General features: G+C 41.2%; 2 protein-coding genes across 4 annotated transcripts; both read left to right on the forward strand.

Annotated features, from left to right (window-relative positions):
- Window positions 1-4,770: 4,770 nt before the first annotated feature.
- LOC136046482 (parvalbumin, thymic) lies at window positions 4,771-9,527 on the forward strand. Its single transcript, XM_065733069.1, has 5 exons — window positions 4,771-4,840; window positions 6,589-6,656; window positions 7,447-7,579; window positions 7,826-7,935; window positions 8,928-9,527. The coding sequence occupies exons 2-5, from the start codon at window positions 6,596-6,598 to the stop codon at window positions 8,951-8,953; spliced, it is 330 nt and encodes a 109-aa protein (XP_065589141.1). The 5' UTR covers window positions 4,771-4,840; window positions 6,589-6,595; the 3' UTR covers window positions 8,954-9,527.
- Window positions 9,528-14,787: 5,260 nt separating this feature from the next.
- Window positions 14,788-17,483, forward strand: LOC136046483 (parvalbumin beta-like). 3 transcript variants are annotated; one of them, XM_065733071.1, is made up of 5 exons: window positions 14,788-14,860; window positions 15,191-15,261; window positions 15,889-16,021; window positions 16,797-16,906; window positions 17,378-17,483. In XM_065733071.1, exons 2-5 carry the CDS (start codon window positions 15,201-15,203, stop codon window positions 17,401-17,403), a joined length of 330 nt encoding a protein of 109 aa, XP_065589143.1. In that variant the 5' UTR covers window positions 14,788-14,860; window positions 15,191-15,200; the 3' UTR covers window positions 17,404-17,483. The 3 variants fall into 3 exon arrangements, with proteins under 3 accessions (XP_065589143.1, XP_065589144.1, XP_065589142.1); XM_065733072.1 differs by having other exon boundaries at window positions 14,799-14,860; window positions 15,194-15,261; XM_065733070.1 differs by lacking the exon at window positions 14,788-14,860 and having other exon boundaries at window positions 15,123-15,261.
- The last annotated feature ends 3,575 nt before the right edge of the window (window positions 17,484-21,058 follow it).

The raw sequence follows: 21,058 nt of genomic DNA on the forward strand, positions 1-21,058 counted from the left end.
CAGTATCTGGACACTGCTATTACTCAGGAGCTCCAGCACAAATGCAGCCCTGTACAGGAAGTACAATGCCCTCTTCTGTCTTTTCATCCCACTGATCCTCTAAATATTTGAACACTGGAGTCACTTCATTGATGCACCATTTGATTAAACCACACTTAGCTGTCAAACATCAATGAATTATTGTTTGTAAAGCCCTAATGCTTCATATCTGATGCCATTATGTCCTTAGTACCAATTAGCATATTAATTTAGCTCACTTTTCTATAGTTCTCATTCTAATTATTCTCAGTGCTTCACTGTTTGTTGGCGATGTCTAACGAGGGACGAAGCAATGCTTCCAAGTTCCTGTGTCTGGGTGCGTGCCCTGGAGGCCTGAATCCGCAAGTGGACACTTCCCAGACACAGCTCCCAGTCAGCCCCTCATCACGCTCTAGTTTCCATACAACAGGAGCACGAGGGCACGCAGGCAGTGCCAGGCTTGGGGCAGTTCCTGATGGGCAGGTGCAGGAGCTCCGCACCCTCGGGCAGTGGGGCACCAAGGGTCAGCTGCATCTCACTTGGCACTTGGGGCTTTTCTCAAATGTATGTAGATTTAAAAGCTAGATATCCTTGGCAAGCAGCTCTGCCAGAAACACCAAAGGCACTGCTTTGCTTAGCAATAGCACTTCTACGTGGGTTGCTCCAAAAGTAATGCCTCCCATTCATTTCCTTGGAAATGACAACAGATATGAAGAGTGCAACAACACTATTCCACAGAACAAATTCTCAGCCATAAACAATTGTTTTTCAACATATTCACCTCCATGACTTATGTGTTCTCACCAGTGATGAACAGGAGCCTGCATGCCACCCTCGTACCAATCTGCACCAGAGGAGGTGAGCACTGTCACCAATCGCCACTGCTGAAATGCATCCCTCACTGCACTGACATCCACTGTTTGGTCTCCATAAGCACTCAGCAAGGATCGATTAATGTCAATGGGAAATTTTTTTCTGCACGGAGGAATTCAGTTCCACCCCTTTGCTCCATCCACACTTCCATGTCAGGCACCAGTGTGTCAGAGTGCCCCTCTGCTGCCATCTGTCACACAGCACCAGCATGTCACTGAGTGTTGGTGGGGAGGTTCAGTCTCTGCTGCAGTCCCACCAACATCCACCTCCGACATCGTGGGCTGACAACATAAAACAGGAGGCATTACTTTCAGAGCAGCTCCCATCAACTTTTATGTGCATGAATAACGACCCAGTTCTTCATCCACACTCCTTTAGCTACGTAACTGCGAGGGTTGGCTGTGTTTGTATTGGGATACACTGGATACACAGTGCAACAACAGACAAGAGCGTACAGATGGACTCTGCCCAGAATATGAGGACAGCTCAGACAGTAACCCCTGACAACCTGCTGCCACCAGGTGTAATAGGACTGTCACTTCAGGAGTTTTTCTATGTGAATTTCTTTCTTTTTCTTTCTCCGTGACCATTTGGCCATTTTTAGAAAGGAACGTAAATGAAAACTTGTTTTTTTTTATAGTCACCAAACTCTGCAAAAATAAAACAAACCATTATTTGGTATTATCCAGGTACAGCCCGCACACCCTGCAGCAGAAGTTGCAGTGCGTTTCCACATTTCGCTGGGGCTAGTTGCAAGGTGTCCACAGATGTTCCTTTAAGTAACATATCACTCCAACAGTAATGCTCCTAGAATGACAGGAGCGTGATGCACTAATGCAATTACACTAAATTACATTCATATAATTTCTTTCATCTCATATATTCCCAAAGCAAGTGACAAGCTGAATGGATAGTGCCTTTTCACTACCACATGTCATTCTTGGCATAGAATACGTTGAATACATTGCATGAGGTGACTGCTATTCCTTGACTGGTAACCTTGGATATCCGTATCATAGGAATCCAGGGAAAATGATCACAGGCACGAATAAAGTCAGATTTATTTCAATGAAAATGGACATTCACAACTGCTTTCTATATTGTTATTATTCTGTTGTACACGATTCCCTTCAGCGCTAAAAGGATAAAGAGGGAATCCAGAACAACCATCGATGATCTATAGCTTCCCAACCTGGAGGTGGAACTCCAGGTGCTGGAGGGGTTAAGGGCAAAAATGGGACAAACGAAACAGGCACTGCATTACGGAGTCCTGGGGAAGCCATGAGACTTGGGTGAAGTGAAACACTCCATCACAGGGCTTAAAACTGCTTTTAGTGGAAACCTGATAATCTAAAAGGGATATTTTCTCCTTACATTTCAATCATTTCCCAGTTCCTTTCCCTGCCAAGTTGGATGGCAGCTGGAAAGTTACTAACAGTATTTAACAGAAGAAACTAAAAATGACCAGACAGATGTTTCTGCAATCTCTAACACAGGGCTTGCAACCAAAATGTTTGTTGGAGGCTGGTTGTAAATAGAGTTACATGATCCTCGTGCATTTCAGCCAAAGCACATGCTCTGGCTCTGTAGTGCCTCCAATCTCTCTGCAAAAGGGACTCCAAAATTCATCAGAGTCTGAGTACAGCTAAGCAGAATGGAGCCATAAATCATTTATCGTTCAAGCTTTATCCTTGAAATTTCAGAGAACAAAAGGAATCATGTTCTTACAGCCTCTGAGAAAACAAAGCACGCATCCTTATGGGATGCACATACAAAAGTTCAAACTAATGGCAAGAGTCCACAGGCATTAAGGGAAATAACAGCAATCAATGCTATTTTTAAAGGGAAGAGTGGGGGCGAGGGGTTAACATATGTGGAATTAGCTCCAGGCAAAATGAGAAGCCATTGCATCTAAAATCAAATGCATTCTCTGAAATAGATACCAGGGCCCGAATTCCCTCGCAGACTCCTGCAGTCCAAGAGTTTCAGCAGAACTTGGCCTTCCTCTTAACTTAGCTTCATTAGGTCATATCGTGCCATCAGTTTTTATGTTGGACGCCCTACTTACTGCACATCAGTTGTTGGCACTATGTAGGCAATTTTCCGAATTGGAGGGGGAGAAAAGGGTGGTGTGTGCACGAGGGTGAGGAATTTTTTTCCCATGTAGAATAAGTCATTTCTTAGAACAGTTTGAGGGGAAGCAATATTTGTATCCCTTCTGCCAGACGTCACCAGGGGCAACAAGAGCCGGGATTAAATATCTATCAAATTCTTCCTGAAATTTCTCAGCGCCAGGTGCTCAATAACCCATTCAGAAAACCAAGAAAACCGACCTCCTCCCACTGCCATTCCTGGCCAATGGTTCCTCCTCTCCTAAGAACCAGCTCTGTCGCTCAAATATTTGGACAGAGGACGAGCATACAGAATCTGTAAGAAGATTTCTTTTAAAAAAAGCCTGTTGCGATCATTCCTGCTGTTTGTGTGCCGTAGGGGAAACAGTGCCCCTCCTCACACACTTCTGCCATCGTGCTGTGTCTGTTTTTCACCTGCTGCTGTCTGTGTTGGATGGAGTAAGGTCTCACGGATACCCTGTCTGCCTCCTTCCCCGCCTCACACGGCGAACGTTGGTGCTTGTCCTCAGAGCTGGGTTAGGCTTGCCTTTCATCTTAGAGGAAAAAGCTTCTGAAAAAAAAATGCTTTGATACTCTCTCTGACATTAAGACAGCGTGCACTGTCACATCTTCCTGTGCCACCCCTCGAGCCGCGATGCCTCGCTCTGCCATCCCTCACCCCAGCTGCAATGCCATCTTGTGCTGCCATCCACATGGCTTGTCATCTTTCACTCTTCTGCCTGAACACCCAGATGAGATCTGAGTCTGACTCCTCACCCAGTTACACCACACAGTGCAAGGAACAAGACTGAGATGATCAAATTGCTCTGTGTAAGCACAAAGGAACACGTGGAACTGAGCAAAAAATGCAATTAAAAAGAAAAAAAAAAGGAACACCTAAAAAAGTCAGTTACCCAAGGGAGATGAGGAGGTAGGCTGAAAAACTGTACAGACACTCCTCACACATCGCTCCCTGCTCCTATCAGCATTTCTCTCTCTGTTCTGAAAGAGAAGATCTTTCATGCAGAGCTCAGCAGCTTTTGTCTCAGAGACAGCTGGGTACATCACAGCCCTTTGCTTCATACAGACACGACTAAACAGGATGTCAGAACCTTACAGAATTCTAAGATTTTCTCTGGAAGCATACCAGACAAAATACCCTCCCCCAGCCAACTGTTCCCATGGATTGACATAATATTATCCTACCTCCTGTAGCAACAAATTCACTGAGGGGTTTTTTCAAAACAGCAGCAAAGCAGGCATTCTGAAGACAATACAACTATTATTTTCTCCCTACGTGGTTTGCTACACAAACAATATTCAAACGGGACATTTTTAATTGTTCCCTGTTTAGTGCACTGGCGATTAAACACTATCACATGTTGTGTCTGCAGATAAGATAACAAGCCATCATCACATTTAAGCATTCATTAAAGGCATCTCTCCCCAAGCTAGCCCTGCTTCATTTGATCTGACTCCTCGGATCAAGCATATCAGACTGGTTCCTGCCTTCTGTCCTATATCATGAGGAGAAGTTGGTATTTTCTGCTTAAATCAGAAGAAATTTAATATGACTCTGTCCTTTTCGTGTATCTAGCCACTTATCTTGTTTCGTTTGCAAATATCATATGTATTCTCTTGAGATAAAAATAGTGCAAGATGATTAGTTAGGCAAGTTCATTTGACACCATTCCCCCTTCATGACGCTGAAATCTAAAATCTGTATATGGTATACAACTTAAAGTATATATATGCAAGCTCAGCTCTGGGAGAGACACACAGCAAGTGCTCTCCTCCCAGCCAGACTGCTTCCTTATCCAGTCGAGAAGACCACAAAGGTAAGCTGATTAGATCCTCTGCTTTCAACAATTAAACACTAAAGAAAAGTGCTTCCTAAATGGAAAGCACCTATTTGATTAAAATATATATTCTGATATCAGCTTCCAGCATGCCATACCTTCACAAAATTTCATAGAACAGAATCATCATTTGGATAGCAGGATGGGAAAAGACAGAATGGTGCCCTTCACAGAAATTAAGACCATGCTGCAGTTTTTAGACTTTTTAAACTCATCCCCATGTTTGTAATGCTGTCAGTGGAGTGTTAGGTGAATGCAGAGCTCCAAATCGCCTTGCCAGGCGCAGAGAGGGGGAAATACTCATCAGAAAAAGCCACTGGGACAAAACAACTGCTAGCAGAACAGAAGTAACTGATCTGCCTTAGCTGGAGAAATGCTCATTGCCACCAGCACGGATTTGTCCCACTGTCTCTTTACGTCTTCTGAGATATTCAGAGACTGACAGCATCTTTGGCTGACAACAAACGGGGAAGGAGGCAGCAATTTCATATTTTGGAGAAAGTTTCTACCCATCTGTATACACAAGTCGAAGTACATACCATAAATGGTTGCCAGCATTTGGTTTCCTTCTAACTGATGCTGCTTTCCATGCTCAGGCAGGATGCCACTGAAGATGGGTTAGGGATTCATGATAAGAGATTTCTGTTCTCTGGTGGTTTTCAAGAATAACTTTTCTATGCCTCAATTTGTCTTTCTTAATTAACATGAAGTTACCTCACAGTAATGCTGCAGGTTTTAAATTGCAACCAGTTTGCACTGGCGTGTGCTGTGAAGCTGCAAATGCACCAATGCTGCATTTACACTGCAAGGACCGACCAGAAATTGGGCCTTGTAGCACTTACTTGAGAATATATACTGCTTTGGCAAACTAACTAGTGCAGCTGTTGGTGGCTGATGGAAACAAAGAGTATCTCTTGTCAAATGCTGCTGTACCAGAAGAAAATGGCTCCAACTTTCTATTAGGGATGAGTATTAAGCCTCAGTAGCTCTGCTCGAAGCATGCCAACATTCTGAACTGCTGAAACTGGGATAAAAATCCAGCTTATCATCCATCATCACCAACTCAAAACAAAACAAATGTCAAAATTAGAGCAGAAGTAGGAACCTCTTTCACAAAGCTACCATGAAATGTGTTTTGAACACATTTATAGCGCCGTTACATTTATTGGGTGCAGTGAAGCAGAAAAGGAAATAACTCTTCAGATTTAGATTTCTGTGAAACAAGTGAAATTCTTATTTATTCTACACCATTACTTTCATTCCTGTAAAGATCACTATGATTGTTGATAATAATACCAGGATTTTTTTAATTCCAAAGAAATTTATTCCAGATATAGCTCTAGGGAACATACTTGGCCCTATCTTTTCTACGCGTGCCATAAATATATGCTGATTTTAACTGAGTAGTAATCCACCTCTGGGAAAACCCACGCAGAAGTCATGAAGTTTTGTGGTGCCAGACACCTTTGATTTGCTCCCCCAGTGCCATACAGCCAGCACATCTCCCTGAAGCCCTGCATTCCCGCACGCAGAATTCCTCCTTCATTATCCAGCTTTAAGTGGAAGCACCTGCTGCAGACATCTGTTTCACTATGCTCCCCTTACAATCAGATGAATAATGTCTCCCCTATCATGTACTGTCACAGCAGCAACTTCAAATAGAGCCATGAAAGAGGTAGAGAAGTCATTTTAATGACTAAGTAGCTCACGTTTAATTTATTTTACAGTTCAACAATGGCCATCACTGACATCCTTTCTGCTGAAGATATTGAATCTGCTCTCTCCAGCTGCCAGGGTAAGGAATGGTCTCTCTTCAGCCAGAAGATGCATATCATTTTTATGTCTTAAGATGACATGCCTATCATTTTCCCCTTAGATTCCTTCCCTGTGAGATCTCTCTGTAGCAACGTTACAGTATAGCTCCTTGAATTCAGCAAGTCTTACAAGTGGTTATGTGGTGGTTAACATTACCTGAAACAGAGTGGCAATAAGACCCTCAGTTTCAGTCAGTATAAAGCTGGCCTTCAACTTACAAACATGTTGAATAGATGGAAGTGGTTAGCCTTGTCTTTCAGAATAGCAGAAGCTGCAGCTTGCAGAATCCCAACAGCACTTGAGAGGCAATGACCCGTCCTGTTTCTCTGAGTTCCTCCCTGGCAGGATCAAGCCAGCTCCCCAGATGCCCCATGAGTTAGTCCAAGGCTGCGGATTACTTTATTTTCTACCAAATTCTTCTCCGAAGTAAGGACTAAATGAACATAAAACAAGAATTTCAGGAGTTGTTCCTAAGGCACAGCAGCATCCTCTAAGTAATTATTAATTGCATGTGACACGGACAGCTAGAGTCCTGATTTAGCACGATGTGCACTGTAGCAGAAAATTTCAAACTGGATGAAAGGATATATGACCACAGGCACAGAGTGATTAAACAGGCAAAGTATCCACCAAATCATCTTAGCTGCACTGGGGAACAGGAGAAAAGGGAGCAGGCTGATGCTGAAAAGCAGGCATACGTACTCCTAAGGAATACATACGGTAGGAGTAACTTCAAAGGAAAACATTTAAGAGGTTTTTGTTTCTTCCAGCTGAGGATTCCTTCAATTACAAGTCTTTCTTCTCCACGGTTGGCTTATCCAGCAAAACTCCCGATCAGATCAAGAAAGTTTTTGGAATCCTTGATCAGGACAAGAGCGGCTTCATTGAAGAAGAAGAGCTTCAGTAAGTATTGTTCAGCTGCTGTATTGCTTTGAACGTCCCCGGTGCCCTAAAGAAACCTGATGTTATTCTTAAAACAAAATGCAACGCTTTGCCTTTCCTCGAATTCGTGTGCGCATCACCAGATGTTAAGGACAAGCGTTACTTTTTGTGTGTGTGTGGATTTAAGTTAGAAAGACAGAAACGTAATACACCAAGGTCATTTCAGAACCAGACTCAAGCACAGCACTCTGCCCTGCTCAATTCCAGGCTGTTCCTCAAGAATTTCTCTTCAAGTGCCAGAGTCCTCACCTCTGCAGAGACCAAGGCTTTTCTGGCAGCGGGTGACACTGATGGCGATGGCAAAATTGGAGTAGAAGGTAAGATTGCTGGAAACTTCAGCAAAGTCGTGTTTTAAAATGCATGCATGTAGGTACGTTTAAGCCCAACACTGCCATATTTTTCATACTAATTATCATACATATGAACCTGATTATCAACCCCTCTCAGCATTACCGAGCGTGTAATCCTGTAACATAACGCGGGGTGGGATTGCTTCTAACAGCCAGCACTGCTGTACGGCAGCACGTCATGTGCTGGAGAATTATCTGATCCTTGCAGACCTCACTGCACAGTCCTTCAACAGGAAACCACATCAAATTCCTCCAGAAAATCTCACAGGAATGATGTGACCTGGCCAGGATATTCTAGAAATCGCAGCAGAAGAAAATAGGACATTATGCATCGTGTATTAGAGATGAAGTCACTGAAAACAGGGCTGTGTCAGCGAACTAGGACAGGTGGCAGTGACTCTAACAGACACACGCGCTAATCTTAGCCAGAGTTTGGGAGGAGAGAGATACACTGTTGGAGGAATTTGCTTTAGCAGCAGCTTTTGCAGCTTCTGTTGATGAGCCCCAAATAGGACATTATATTATGCCAGTCTTAGCTCTTAACTATTGAATTTCCCATTCTGAAATTACATCACTATAATATTTTTTTACTTCAGAATAATAATTTAAAATATATATAGTGGAAATATATTGAAAGCTGCAGGTTTGAGCTAATTCACCCTCCCAGCTATTGTCAGAGTTTGTGATGGGTTCAAGATAGCTTATCTTTAGCTCAGAATTTCCTACAAACATGAATTTACAGATGCACTCCTCCTCTCTGCACCAACCCTTTTTAAGGAGTGAAAAATCTGCTACGTCCCCAGAATCTCAGTATAGCAGTAGCTTGCACAGTGCTATAATAGCTTAGGGAGCCCTCCATAGCTAGGAGATCTGGACATTTTTATCTATGTTTTCTAAAGATGTTATAAGCACTGTCATCTCATTTTATTCACTGCCTTTCTCATTTTCTTTCTTGACAGAATTCCAGTCTCTGGTGAAGGCATAAACAGCATTAGACCAAAGGCAGCCTTGGACTGACTCTTCCAATTACCTCGTCCAACAAGCACTTCGCACTCAGCATGTGTTTGTACATTTTTATATTGTTTCAGGCATTAACGATTCCCCATACGTCAAGTTCACACAAAGCATTGCTGAGAAATCTCACAATGTACAGATGTTCTGGTCATGCAGCGTTGCTACATTTCCATTGGAAAGAAGGCACTTTGTGATTTTCAACTGCTCATAATGTTGAAATTGTGGCTAGAAGATGGGAGAAAAAAAAAAAAAGCTGTTTTTTCAATTTTGTTTAGGCTTTCCATCCTCATGTTTAACCATGCTGACTTGACACACACAATTTTAACCATTTTAAACAATATGATATCTCTTAAGACATAATTATCCTGATTTTGTTGAGTTTTATTTCTGCTTAATTCTCTGATCCTTTAGGAAAAGCAATGCTAACAAGACAGCTAAAAATAATTCATATTCAGTCCCAGACCTGAGACTTTGAGAAAAAAAAAATATAAGTGGAGCTGACACACAGCTCAAAGCACAGAATAAATTTGTGGGTATTTTGTAAATGAAGTATTCAGTTACAGCGTGTATCGTCAGAAAGTGTTTATGGCCTAAAATGAAACTCCCCTTCAAGAAGATTTATCTTTCATGAAACCTAAGGCAGCTGTGAGATAGAGGAGAAGGCTCTAATCCCATCTCTGACACCAACCCAAGTCACAGACCCCCGACAATGGGCCACAGGCCTGGAGGTTTTTCTGTTCATCAGGAACATCTTGCTGATCATCTCTTAATAACTAGTGAACAATAATACTTGATCACATTTATGAATTTCTGTGTTTCAGGTGAAACAACAGCCAGTCTTGCTGTTTGATTATCTTAAAGTGAAGCACAGAACAAATTCTATGTTTTATGTGGCTAAAAAATGGCCATTACTCGATTCTTTTATTTATTCTAATGAAAGATCATCTACATAACCTATAACATCAGCGATTTACTCAAGTATGAAAATCACCAAGAGCTAATCTTTCCTTTGATCAGTGTCTCTTAGAGTTTAGCATTACTTGTGGCACTGCCTTCGTTCATGGACAAGGCAAGCAATAGTTCAGGTTAACGCAGGGCTCGGTGGGCTCAGGAGATGCTGGGCATTTCTGGCTGAGTGGGACAGAAATTTCCCCACTAACACTTAGTTGAGACTTTTCCCACCCACCATGACTTGGTTCCAGCTCAGTAGACTGTCATTTTAATTCTCCCTGATGAAACTGGGTGATAATTGTAACACAATTTGGCAGCAGTTTCGAAGAAGAGCAGAAACAAAACCTTCTGTAATGTGTATGTAGCATTCAGCGTTGGCATTTCCACGAACTGCGACGTGATTATGTGAGGCGAGCGCGGCTCACGCAGACCCAGGCATGTAAGAAAGCTGTTCATCACATTTAAGACTGTTAATGCAAAAGAGGAATTCCAGCAATCAGACTTGCTGAAGCCTTGGCAGAATTATAATGAATACAAATTCTAATTCTATCCCCAAAGCCTTTGATGTTAAATCTGGGCTTAAACTATAGCTGCTGTTAATTACAGCACTGAAATATTTTGCATAATGATGACACTCTGTTGGTTCCCTTTACCTCATTCATTTTCCTAAATGCTGAAGAAGAAAAAAACCAGAGCAATCCAGACCCGCTGCAGTATACAGATATAATACAGATACTAGCTCTTCACACTGCTAACCACTAAAATCTCACGTCATTAATTCACAAGCAGGTGGCAAACACAATACAGTAAGTGACAAACCTGACACTTGATTTGTTGTTACCTGAAAGTCGCATGTGGAATGCAAAAAATGCAAGACTATAGGTAGAGAGCAACCTGTTTTGTATTTTAGAGGTGTTAAACAACTGCACATCACTGCCTTCTGCTGCCACAGGGTGGAATTAAGTGCTCCTGAGAATGAGGCAATTTGTGTGTATGCTGCAGCTCCATTTAAAACAATGCACAATTTCTTCATGAGAAAATCCATTTTATACAGTAATTCCTGGAAAGAAAATGGGTTTAAATTTTTATCAAAGCCATCCAGTGACTTCATCAATAAGAAATTACAATTTAAAACAAAGCTCACAGACTGTTCAGCAACAACACTGTTTGGTTCCCATTAACTCTTCTGTTGGCAATAACATTCACATGCTCAGAGCTGAACTGTATTAGAAGAGAATCATTTCCATCAAAAGTAAACAGTTTCTATCTGCTACATGACAGAAGCGTTAAGAAATGAAAGTAATACTTCTTACCTTGCCTACTTCTACCACATATGGCACTAGACAGACCTACGTAAGTGCCAACAGCTCTGAGCTATACAGACGTGAAAAAACGTGATTAAGCTTTCTGCTAAATTCCAGCCAATGCACCCAAGTCACGTACCAACAGCCTCTTAATGCCATAGAATAAAACAAACAAAAGATTTAAAAGGAAAGGTTATGCCATTCCTTCAGAGAACTGCAGTAACTGATTCAAAAATCTTTGAAGTTTTCTTGGAGAGCTCATTTAAATTAATTGAAGCTCATCCAGCATCAACCTTTGATTTTTTTAGGGAGTAGCAAGGAGTGCTCTCTGAACTGCACACTGTGATAGAGCTAGAGAAAACCTTTGTCTGTGGGAAGTCTCTGTGGATGAGACCTGAAGTAGTAAAGAGGCAAACGGTGAAATCCCACCATTACCACAACACAGACATAGGGTCGCACAGTAACCTGTGCCAGGAGGGACCTCTGGAGGTCTCTGGTTCAACCCCCTCCCCAGAAGGCCAATGTCAAACACACTGCTCCATGATGTGTTTGAGTACCCTCAGGCACGGAGGCTCTGTAACCTCCCTGATCAATCAGACAAATTATGAATAAAGTACAAAAAATAAAGCACTGATGAATGCAGTTAAAACCCAATCTTCTATTTCAAACAGCCTATACTACATCAAATCTGGAAGGACTTAACAACACCCTGTGTATCACACTGGTAATCTGTTCTCAGCTTCTAGAGTAATCCAGCCTACCCAGAATAATCCTGCTCCTTCATTCCTGGGATAAAAGTAGTGTTGTTTATATCTTTTACCTAAGACAACTAAAGATCGATCCAAAACATGAGCAGCAGATCTGAGCCCTCCTGAGCCCAAAGACTGTGAGTTCTAGGACACACCTCTGCTGCATACATAGTCCTCTCACTACCCCGTAGGAGCAGTATAACCTTTAATCCTCTCAATACCTCTTGTGAAATGAAGAGTTACTGCAATCTGTTTAAGTGGGAAACCAGTACAAAGAACTTTGTGTGCCTTACAAAGCCCTAAGTAGCATATGGTCGGTCAGGGTTTGGAACCCAGGATGGCAAACCCAACCTGTTGCTCCAGCCACTGAATCTATCATCTCTCTTAAACCAAAATTTGGTTTGTCCTGATAAAGAAAGGATAAAGGAGCTGAACCATCCTGCAAATACAAGATCTGATATTTAACGGAAACGAGCTCCCTGATAACCTTGTGTCGTCAGAGAACTCCAGGAACTCCAAGTAATTTTACCACCCCACTGTTCCTTTGGAAACTGCAGTCTAGAGCCATTTGCAAACGTTGGATTCAATTTCAGCTTTCCAGCTGTTCAAAATCTGGCATTCATCTTCTAACAAGAGGAGTAAGAGAGCACAGAAAGGGCAACGGGATGTCAGAACATTCACTACACACACACACGGTAAAGTTTCTCCTTTGAGTTAGCAGCCAGCCCATGTGGAAAGTCTTTGATGCAGCATCATCAGAGACGCCTGGAGCTCTTCACACAAACAGTGTGGGCAGAGGGGGCCAAGCCTGGATTCATTTCCTGGAATGGGTCACTGAAATAGATATATCTTGACTGAATCCCTGAACTGACATCTATGATTCTATGTACTTAGCATTTTCATATTTAGTTGCATGTGTATTTTAAAACATTTAATGAAGTGGGTGCTGTGGAATATGAACTAATTTAAAGTGTTCATGCTTCAGGAAACTCTGAATTTTCACATTACTTTTGCTTGTGAGCACACACAGATAACACTACGTTGGTACAGATTCAGAAGGAATCATATTGGTTTCATCACACCTAGATTTCTCTCTCCTGGTATTTCCCAGACAACAGCTTCCTGCCCTAACTCTGAGATCCCACAACAAACTCATCTTGTATTTGCAGTGATGTCCCTGACACAGTGCAATATTTAGCCAGCAAACAAATACACAGAGTAAAGCCTGGTTTTGTTAGGTAACTGACATAATCTGTTCTGCCTAAGTATCACTAAAGGAAGGTCCCCTGGAATCATATCCAAGTTTTGGTTTTGTTTTGTTTTCTTAGATCAGTCCTTCATTTGATTTGGCAGATTAGATGTTTTTTCTTTTAAATATCCGTTCTGTTTCCCTCTCTTCTATCCCTCACTTGTGAATGCACACCTGTGCACCTGCTTTCATGATGTTTGTTTCACCCTAAATAGTCTTGAGAGATTTCATGGCTTACACGTAACTGTCTTTGGTGCCATCTACAGGCAAGCTCTGATCAGCCACGTGAACTTTCCAGCAGTGGGACCAATAAATGCATTGTAATCCCAGTGTGGCCTCTTGACAAAAATTACTTCTTGAATGTTCATTATCAGATCCTCTCTGATCTCATGCTGTATTCTCACACATTACGTAGGAATTCGACCAAAACCAAAGATAGATTCATAGACAGAAAGACTGGATCATTGAGTGGATATATTCAGGATAAAATGACTTTAAAAGTAGCCTGCTGTTTTGATTTTATACAGCCCAGAAAACTTTGCTATCACCAAGTTTAATTTACTGTACAGCACAGGTTTAGAATAATGCACTCAGCACTTCTTACAAGAGTTCATATCTTAAAGAAATTATCCAGAAAAACAAATCGCAAGATGAGGCTTTGTGCATAATTTTTGAGGGAAAAGACAGCAGCTTTATGTTACAGCAACCAAGAGTTAGGATTTATTTTATATGCGAAAGCATTACTCAAATACTCTTTAGACCTACAACAATATTCTGTGCATGTCTATAAAAGTGTGGCTGTGTAATGTTCACCCAATGGCTTCTCTTCAGCCGTTCTCAAGTCTCTTGAGTTCCAACAGATTTCATAACGCAGTCAAAAGGAGGACCCAGCAAGAGGAAAGCTGCAGCTTGTGCTTAGCCACTGCCCTGGGGAAGTTTATCTTTTCTAATTAAGGAAAGAAAAACCAAATATGATCAATTTCATTGCTCATTTGACTCCTTACCTTTTACTGATGCATACTGCTTTGGGCTACTGAATGACTGACAACCTTCGATCTAAAAATGGATGCTATTGTGATTTAAAATGTATACCATGCAATGATTTAATACTGAGAAAAAGTGTGTCAGCATTAGTGTTATTTGGAGACTGTTAAGGTAATTGCAAGAGTAATGCTTCATGGGCAACTGCTGTCAGGTTTGAGCTCTTAAAAGTCCAAGTCTCTGAGGATGTCCATTTGTAGCTATCATTTAAGAAATTTAAAAAAAAAAAGGTTTGTTCACAGCTCAAAAATCACTCACTGGACTAAAAATAAGTGCAAGCTGAGTCTATTTACTCTGTATAGCACTAAACCTTATATATTGTCTAAAACACCATGCACATTCCTTTGGGATATAAATATCAATCTGATTAGCTAGCAGGTTTTGTTAGCCACAGTAACTTATCCCCCAGGGTATCTGAGCCATCACGTGGCTCTAGGACTCCTGTAAAAGGTCGAGAGGACTTAACTAAGGACTATATAAGTCATTATCTCGGTCATCTGAAAAAGAATCAAGTCAAGAGAACTCCGCATCTCCTTTACCTTAGAGCTTGTTCTGTGCTTGCCTTGGGAAAACTAAGAGTCAAGGTGAATTGAACCTTTATTCTGGGGTTTTTTGAAATCATCCCAAGAATCCATGCAAAAAATGCATAGAAATAACAGGAGATCCCCAAATCTCATGCAATTCTATGAACACTTTTGGTTTTGTCCTCAGCTTATGCACTTCAAAACATAGCTAGAGACAGCACCAAGGCAGATGCGCTGTGCGCGTCTGAACTACAGGTCAGAACAGCCTCCTCTTGCAGGGCAGCTCCTCTGGTTCGTGCTGGGACCTGTGCTGCAATGTCCCACTAATCAAGGCCGAATGATGGAGGAGCTCAATACAAACTCTACCCAACGTTGGTTTTCGTTTTACAGTAGCGTTGGCATGGCCCTTGCTGGTATCCTGACAGAAGCTGAAATTGCTGCCGGCCTACAGAGTTGCCAAGGTAACCTTTTACTTTTAAATTCAGCTTTTCAGTATATGTACTTAAGTCTTCTTTCCTCACTACCACAACTTCACAATTCCAATGGAAATAGCAAAGGCTGAAGGCATGCACCAGGTAAGTGTCGTGATTTCGTGGTAAGAAGTTCTCGTTATGTTTGTCTACTCATTACAGTTGTCACTGTTTTATCAGAGACAACAAGGAGGCAAGGTAATCTTTGCCAGCCAAGGGACAGGGAACCATCTTCACCTGTGCAACTTTAAGTAAAACAAAAGCACACAGGTTGAAATCCTGTTGTTTTTTTAAGAGAACGATGATAAAATTCATTTCAATACATGCAAAACTTTCATCATCAAGTTCCATGACTCTACATGTGTGTGAAATACGTATTTATATGTTCCTGCATGGTGAGCACCACACACAAGATTTTTCTTCCTAGGTTTGAGAGACCACCTAGGTTTGAGATATATATTTGGTAGATGTATCCCATTTATCTGTAATAAACTCAGGAAAATTAAAGAGCATTGTGTAGGGTTTGTAATGACCCTGCAGAACAGTCTGCTGTTTTTGAAGAAAAATTGAATAACTCCTTTTTGGTTCTGGGTCTTCAGCTCTCCATGTTTATTTCAGCTGCTGATTCGTTCAATTACAAAACCTTTTTCGTCAAAGTGGGTCTGAACTCCAAGTCCAAGGACCAGCTGGCCAAAGTCTTTGGGATTCTCGATCAGGACAGGAGTGGTTTTATTGAGGAAGATGAACTGAAGTAAGTTAAACAATGAGTTACCAGCAAGCTTGCATTTTATTGTCTCAAAATGCAGGATAAGATCAGGAATACTCTCTTTTGATTGATATATTTTTTATGCTAGAATGTAATCAATCTTGTACATGGGTGTGTGCGTGCACATGTGTACAAGCTCGTGCTGAAGAAGTTCCAAGAAGGAGAGAGTGGGTCACAACAAGAAAACACTTTGATAGTACTGAAAATACTTCTTTCATGTGGGGATAGCTGACAGGCTGCAAAGATAGAAACAGCAGTGCTGCCAGTTTGCTTTTCATTGTTGCACTTTTCTTTTCCTAGACCGAATTCAAAGGGCTATTTCTCTTTACCTTTGTTTCTATCATATGAATGTTACCTTCCAGATCATATTCTCCTCACTTTGAAGTTAAAAAAATAAGGTCAGCAAAATTCTTGCCAATCTTATGAGTCTATGTCCCAGGAGAGTCGGAAGAAAACCCAGGAGGGAAGGAAAATCCTGCTAGAAAGAAGTCCCTTTTTATTTTGTTTTTTTAATCCAATTAAACCAAAATGACATCAAGGACTTCTACACATTATGATGCAATACCCTCTTCTTTTCCATCTCGTATTCACACTGAAGAAAGAAAATTTTCCATTGAATTACAAAGGATTTCTCCAAGAGCTTTTGAAATAGTCTCAAGGACTGAATCAGACTTGGAATTCTACAGCTATTACCAAGGACTCACTCTAAACACTTCCACTACTGAATATCTCTTTCTTTTTTTCCTCTCATCTTTAATAGACTATTCCTGCAGAACTTCTCAGCCAGTGCCAGAGCTCTGACTGACGCTGAGACCAAGGCATTCCTGGCAGCAGGAGACAGTGATGGGGACGGTAAAATTGGAGTGGATGGTAAGACTTCCTTCACAGAACAGAGTAGCATTTGCCCTTGCAACTTCCTAGCTCAGGGCAGCTGTCATGCTCCCCACATTGGCAGTTATAGATCTGACTCTGAGGTGCTTAGCTCTGTTCTCTATCGTAGAGGGGATCCAAAGTAGGAGTGGGTCTGTATTCTGCCCTCAGCTCTAGGTGGTCAGTCAATTTTTCATCTACATAGAGTTTTGTAGGGATGGAACCTGAATTGATGTTTTTGAAATTTTAGTATTCAATTTTGCTATTTTTTATCATCAAACTACCGATACAATATGACATTTCAATGAAATCTTTGTCTTAAGTATGCATTATTATTATTATCAGTACAAAATGTGTAACATTTTAGGAGTGATTATCAGATCAGTTAAGTAAAAGATTCAGAAAGTACGTTTTTGAATGTGCAATTACAAAATTTGGTTTCATTTTCTTGCATTTTTCTTCTTTCCTCAGAGTTTCAAGCCCTTGTCAAATCTTAACAAGCAGTCAAGAGAAAGACCACGATAACTGCACCACAAACAATTTTTCCTATTGCAAGTCTGTTATTTATGTTGTGCCCTGAAGGGTCATGAACTGCTGCTGGCAAGTGACTTCATACTGCTAGAAAACACATCCAGTAGTGCAAGCTCTGCTTAAACCATGCTCCCCAGTGTCTTAACCAGAAGGTCTCTATGCCACTGAGAGACTGAACTGGAATCCACACAACTCATCTGAATGCTAAGAATGCTAAGAGGAGAAGTCAAAACCATCTCCACAGGATGTCTAGTTGCCAGCATTTGCATAAACAGCTAGCATCTGTTGTAAACAACTTGGATTAATAAAACATCTGGGCATAAAACCTCATTATGCTGATTGGTAACAGTGACATTATGCTTGTAGATTCAAGACACGTATTTAATGCTCCGTATGTTTTTATGTTATTCTTTATGCAACTGATTATGTTTCATATGCTACTTAAATGGCAGGACTTGGTGCTAATTAAGATGTTAATTGTAAAATAAGATTAAACAGATCAAGATGAATCCAGATTACTGAAGCAGAACTGCATTCAAAATTCTCCCAGGAAAAGCTCACATTCACGTCCACCCGATGGCACTATTGTTCCACTTACAAGAAGATAAAGCAGTATTCTGCTTGAATTAATTCAAGTTGGAATATTTCGAGTATCCCATTTGTCCACTTCTGTTTATAAATCAACTTTCCCAGATCAAATTTTCTCTGAACACAGAATGCTAACATTTTTCTTTCCCAAAGAAGAGGTCCCTGTGCCTCAGAATTTGGGAGCAGGATGGAGGTCAGAAGGAAGGTCTGCGATGCTAGCTTGCACCTGGAGAATAAACACCGTTCTGGTAGGTCCTCTGAGGACACCAAACTCCCATAGCAGCAAATTCCAGGTAAAAAGCCCTTTCCTATCCGTATCCAGCATACCAGCTGTACTTAGCTAGTTACATATGATGGCTCAGAGAAACAAAGGAGAAAGATCTGCACAAGGGTAGGAGTCAAGAGCCAGCGTTCCTCTCTCTTCCTGTGGGAGTCACGGAGGGCTGCACACAGAGCCAGAACAGAGGTGCAGATCTTCTGCCAAAATGTGTTCTTCTATGACCAATGTAAAGAGTATTAATTGCTACTCACACAGTTGTAAAAGTAAATGCATAAATACTTCTGAGGAAAATCTAATAAAATGAAGAGCGACGTAAAAAAATCACTAGGGAATCAATCATTTCTTTCTTTACAGGCAGATTCAACAGCAAGCAGGAAATATGAAATAGATAAGTGCAATGTTGTGGATGGTTCTCATTAACCGAACTTCATCCAGTTTGTGCACTGACTGCATTAGGATTCTGACAAAAAAGTGAGAGCGTGGTGATGTTAAAATCTCATCACAGCACACACAGCAATCAAATGTTACATAAATTAACTAATCACTAACTCATTACCTAACTAGATCTTACAGTCTTTATGTTCTTTTTAGATTTACATATATGATAAAAATAGATACCCAAACATCCTTTACAATAAATAAATCATCAAAATTGTTTGTTTCTTATCATTTGAAAGGAAGAAGACTTGGAACTCTCAGAAGGCCTGTCTGTAGGCAATGATCTCATAAAAATCAGTGTGACTGTCTCACATGGCACTTCTTGGAGCTATTTAAGAAGATTTTCAAAAATATCCATTTCAAAATTATCTGCTAGTGCTACAGTGGCACTGATGCATAGCACATCTGAGATAAGACATTACAGGGAAGCAAGAAAACTTCAGTACAAGGCTGGGGAAATCACCACGCTGCAGAAAATTAAAGAACGCTATATAACTTTAAAGAATACTCAATGATTTGTTCATGCCTTGTATATTAGCCAAAATACATCTTTCCATTAGCTCTAATGAATGAGGCAGGCCCTTTTGTTTTGTAGAATTTTCCTTAACGGTGAAAAAAGAGTCATCCATGACATGAACTCACATTTACAATGTCTGTGTCATCTCAGGAGAGCAATAAACAAAGCAAACTCTGAGGAATAGTAACTGCAGTCTGAGTGCAAGGCCAAAGGCTGTCATTAATGTCAGATAACACCGTGCACTTGTCTAACAAGTTTTATATGTTCAGCACATAATATGGTTCACCTGATGATCTTCAGGCATTGTACCAAGATGAATGGCTGACAGAGAGAGGAAGGCACAGACAGCTCAGATAACTTTGGAGTTATCAGGCATCTCCTTCATTTAACCACACTTACTTCCACGCTGACTATTGTGCCAGGTCTATACAAATCCATGACCATTTCACCACTTACCATTCCATTAAGGACATTAAAAAATTAATGACAGGCTAGGTCCGATATCAGCTTCAGTGATCACTCCGGCTCGTTAGGGTTTTAGACCTTTCCTCCTTTCAGCATTACCGTTAAGTAGATCAGTGGAGAAAACGCTGTTTCTGTCTACCAGCACAGACACATCCTTTTTCTTTCTTTCACTCGCACTGGCTACCTGGCACTGTAAACAGCCATCTTCTATCTTCTGCTGTATGAAAGCTCTTTGAGATGTGCCTGTAAGGCCACGAGTAGGAACAACGCTGCGTGACCGTGCTCATGACATCCAGTCAGGTCCTGCAAGTGGACACCGCTGCTCTGGGCTCGGAAGTCGTTAGGTCTGAGACTGTCAGCAAATGTTTTATCCAGCTCTCCCCATCAGTCTTTAAACACATGACTGACTTTTGTCTATCTGATTTCTTTACATGCTTTATGCACACGTTTTAAGTGCTTTGCAGAGCCTAGACACTTGCTTCTCCCTTTTTAGAAGGCCATTTCTGTTAAAAAAGTGACATCTGATGGTTACTTATGATGCAATTAACTAATTTATAGGGTATTTTTTACTTTATACATTATTAAAGGTCGTTAATCCTTCTACTGCTATAAATTTCTGTCAGAAATCCCACTGATATCACTGAGGACAAGTGGGAAACACAGAAATGGCTGGAAATGCTTCAATACCACTTACTCCATTTGCAGTTTTTTGCTGTGGCTGTGTGTGCTGCAGATGACAGTGAAATACAGCCACACGTGGACGGCCTCCGGTAACGGAATAGTACCGCGTATCTGTTACACATCACAGAAGGCAGCACCCAGGTCCTTCCACAGGCATTAACTTTAGGACACAGTTATTCTGAAAATACACAGAAAATGAACTGTTTACACTTTCTACGATCAGTCCATCTGAAATGAGCTACTGTGCTAACAGAGGTCAGAAGCAGCTTGGGCAATTATGCTTGGGGTCAGAGTGAAAAAACATGTTACTGAGTCACAGATGCACTTGTAAGTGTATCTGAAGACAAACACACCACGTATACAACAGCCTCAGAGATCTTCCAGGACAGCTTTCTATGGGGAGAAGTACTGACAGGAAAAACCTCTAGGAATGAGATGTTACTAATCAGTTATGTTAATCTGCTCTGCTATTGTTTCCAAACATGAACCAACCTGATTTACACAGAACGCTAAGGAGGTGACTTGAACACAAGATGTTCCTCCTAACCCATGACTATACCTTTGTTCAGCTCTGGGCATGCAGTGCTGCTGGACACATCCTGCCCCTGAATTCCCCATCCCTCATCTGAGCTCAGTCCTCTGGGTAACATCC

Source organism: Cyrtonyx montezumae, unplaced genomic scaffold (genome assembly GCF_038088225.1).
Source record: "Cyrtonyx montezumae isolate F1298 unplaced genomic scaffold, pur_monq_1.0 scaffold_16, whole genome shotgun sequence".
Lineage (NCBI taxonomy): Eukaryota > Metazoa > Chordata > Aves > Galliformes > Odontophoridae > Cyrtonyx > Cyrtonyx montezumae.

Excerpts from the sequence above, each read along its gene's own strand:
- LOC136046483 (XM_065733070.1), top strand. The coding sequence starts at position 15,138 with ATGATGGAGGAGCTCAATACAAACTCTACCCAACGTTGGTTTTCGTTT. Across the intron at positions 15,262-15,888 it reads CGGCCTACAGAGTTGCCAAG|CTGCTGATTCGTTCAATTAC; the intron begins GTAACCTTTTAC and ends TGTTTATTTCAG. Across the intron at positions 16,022-16,796 it reads ATTGAGGAAGATGAACTGAA|ACTATTCCTGCAGAACTTCT; the intron begins GTAAGTTAAACA and ends CATCTTTAATAG.
- LOC136046482 (XM_065733069.1), top strand. The coding sequence starts at position 6,596 with ATGGCCATCACTGACATCCTTTCTGCTGAAGATATTGAATCTGCTCTC. Across the intron at positions 6,657-7,446 it reads TGCTCTCTCCAGCTGCCAGG|CTGAGGATTCCTTCAATTAC; the intron begins GTAAGGAATGGT and ends TGTTTCTTCCAG. Across the intron at positions 7,580-7,825 it reads ATTGAAGAAGAAGAGCTTCA|GCTGTTCCTCAAGAATTTCT; the intron begins GTAAGTATTGTT and ends GCTCAATTCCAG.